We start from the raw sequence: 1727 nt of genomic DNA, 5'->3' as shown, positions 1-1727 counted from the left end.
CGAGGGGGCCGGGCGGGGGTGGGGTGGAGAGAGCTGCGCGGTGGCTTTGGGAAAAGTCAGCCCAGAAACGCGTGTCACTGAAGGAAGAAACCTCGGCTTGGTCTGCTCCTCGCGCTCGCAGTGCGCCTGGGCCGGGCTGGGGCGAGGGCGAGGATCGCCGGGGAGAGGTGTCGGGGGCTCCGCCTGAAGCCCCTCCGCCTTTTCTGGAGCCGTCCCTGGACCTGGGAACCAGACCCTCCTCAGATTGCGAGTGGCACTCTTACCGCTGGGACGCGTGCTTTAGACTCCATTCTACTCCTGCTCTGTGTCACAGAGGCACGGAGGTGGCCGCCGTGGGGCTCGGGGGAACTGTGTGTACGGGCACTGGTATCACATCTAGAAGGCAGGGGAGGGCCTGCCCAGGTGCGCGTGTGCTGGTGCAAACCACAGGTACGCACGTGTGCAAGCTGTGAGCGTTAGGAGGCAAAACATGTACAGATATGTAATGATATGTGTATCACATATCAGAGTGAATGTGGCTCAAGGATATTGCCTCTTCTTTCTTTTTCCTCTCTCCACCCCTCTCTCTTTTCTCCATTCGTTCCTCCCTTCTTCCCCCTTGCCCTGCTTTCTTTTCTTTCTCAATTCTTCCTGCCTCCATTGCTGCCAGTGTATATATTTTATCACAGGAAGAAAAACAGGCTGTGAGGGCGACACTTATTTAATTCTCCCCCCTGACATTTATTCTGATCTTTCTCCAGGGTTGAGGGGTGAGTTCTCACCTCCCTTCAGCAGAAGTCTGATTGGGACCCAGTTACATCTGCATGTGCGGACATTGTCTCAGGGGAAGTCCGAGCTGGCAAAAAAGAAAGCCAGGCATGCCTGACTTACTAGTTAACGGCCTTAACAAAAATTCTGTCCTTAGACGCGTGAGTCCTCCTGCCCCAAACTCCTGGGCGGGAGGGGGCAGGGATTCTTTGTAGAGGAAGGTGGAGGAATGGATGTTCTGCAGGTGTGTGTTAGTGATTGGCATGTCTGGATTGGTTGGCCCAATGCCTGTCACCACCTCGTCCTCTCCGGCTGCCCAGTCTCTGAGGAAGTCACAGCCCACCTGCATGAGCTGCTACTTCCCACTGGCCTCTGAAGCTGCATTCTGAGGTTAAAGGAAAGGAGGACAGGGTGATGGGGCTCTTGGAATCCAGCATCCTAAAGGTGAGGTTCCTCCAGAGAGGTCAGCAGAAACGCCCGGTCTGACCACCACAGTAAGAGGGTGCAGGGCTCTCTGAACTCATCTCAGTAGATACGCTTCCACCCACCATTGAAAACAAAACAACTCATCAAAGCTGGGTGGGTGTCTCCCACTGCTCCCAGCATACAGCCGGGCAAAGCGGCACTCCTTCACATCCTCTGTGCCTGCTTCCTGAGCAGGCATGCGTGTTTTTCTCCGTCCTTACTCCATGAGCGCCTAGGCTCGGAGTGGGAACTCGGTTTGGGCTGCTGAAGATTGCATGCCCGTCATCCCGTAGTGTAGGGCCTGGGGGCAGGGCAGCCCCAGCTGCCCCCACCCTGGATACTGCTGTCTCCTTTCTTTTCCTCTGACCACCCAGGCTGGCTCTCTGCCCCTCTTTCCCCCGGGCAGGCATTTCCGCTTCTGGCCAGCAGCAGCCAGGTGTAACAGCATTGTTGTGTGTGTCATCACTTCCCCGGATTCCAAACCCGGCTCCCTTTTCAGCCTTTTAAGGCGTGTG

General features: G+C 56.3%; 1 protein-coding gene across 1 annotated transcript in view; it reads right to left on the bottom strand.

Annotated features, from left to right (window-relative positions):
- Positions 1–1411, bottom strand: part of FOXL2 (forkhead box L2) — a 10184-nt gene extending 8773 nt beyond the window's left edge. The window contains exons 1-2 of the mRNA XM_005863664.1: positions 1342–1411; positions 79–221 (exon numbers count right to left, since the gene is read on the bottom strand). Of these exons, the coding sequence (XP_005863726.1) occupies positions 79–221; positions 1342–1411 (213 nt within the window). The remainder of the gene's footprint in view (positions 1–78; positions 222–1341) is intronic.
- Positions 1412–1727: the final 316 nt, after the last annotated feature.

The sequence above is a fragment of the Myotis brandtii genome, unplaced genomic scaffold, assembly GCF_000412655.1.
Source record: "Myotis brandtii unplaced genomic scaffold, ASM41265v1 scaffold18, whole genome shotgun sequence".
Taxonomy (NCBI): domain Eukaryota; kingdom Metazoa; phylum Chordata; class Mammalia; order Chiroptera; family Vespertilionidae; genus Myotis; species Myotis brandtii.
Note: the sequence above shows the minus strand (reverse complement) of the source record. Positions and strands in the feature narration are given on the sequence as shown.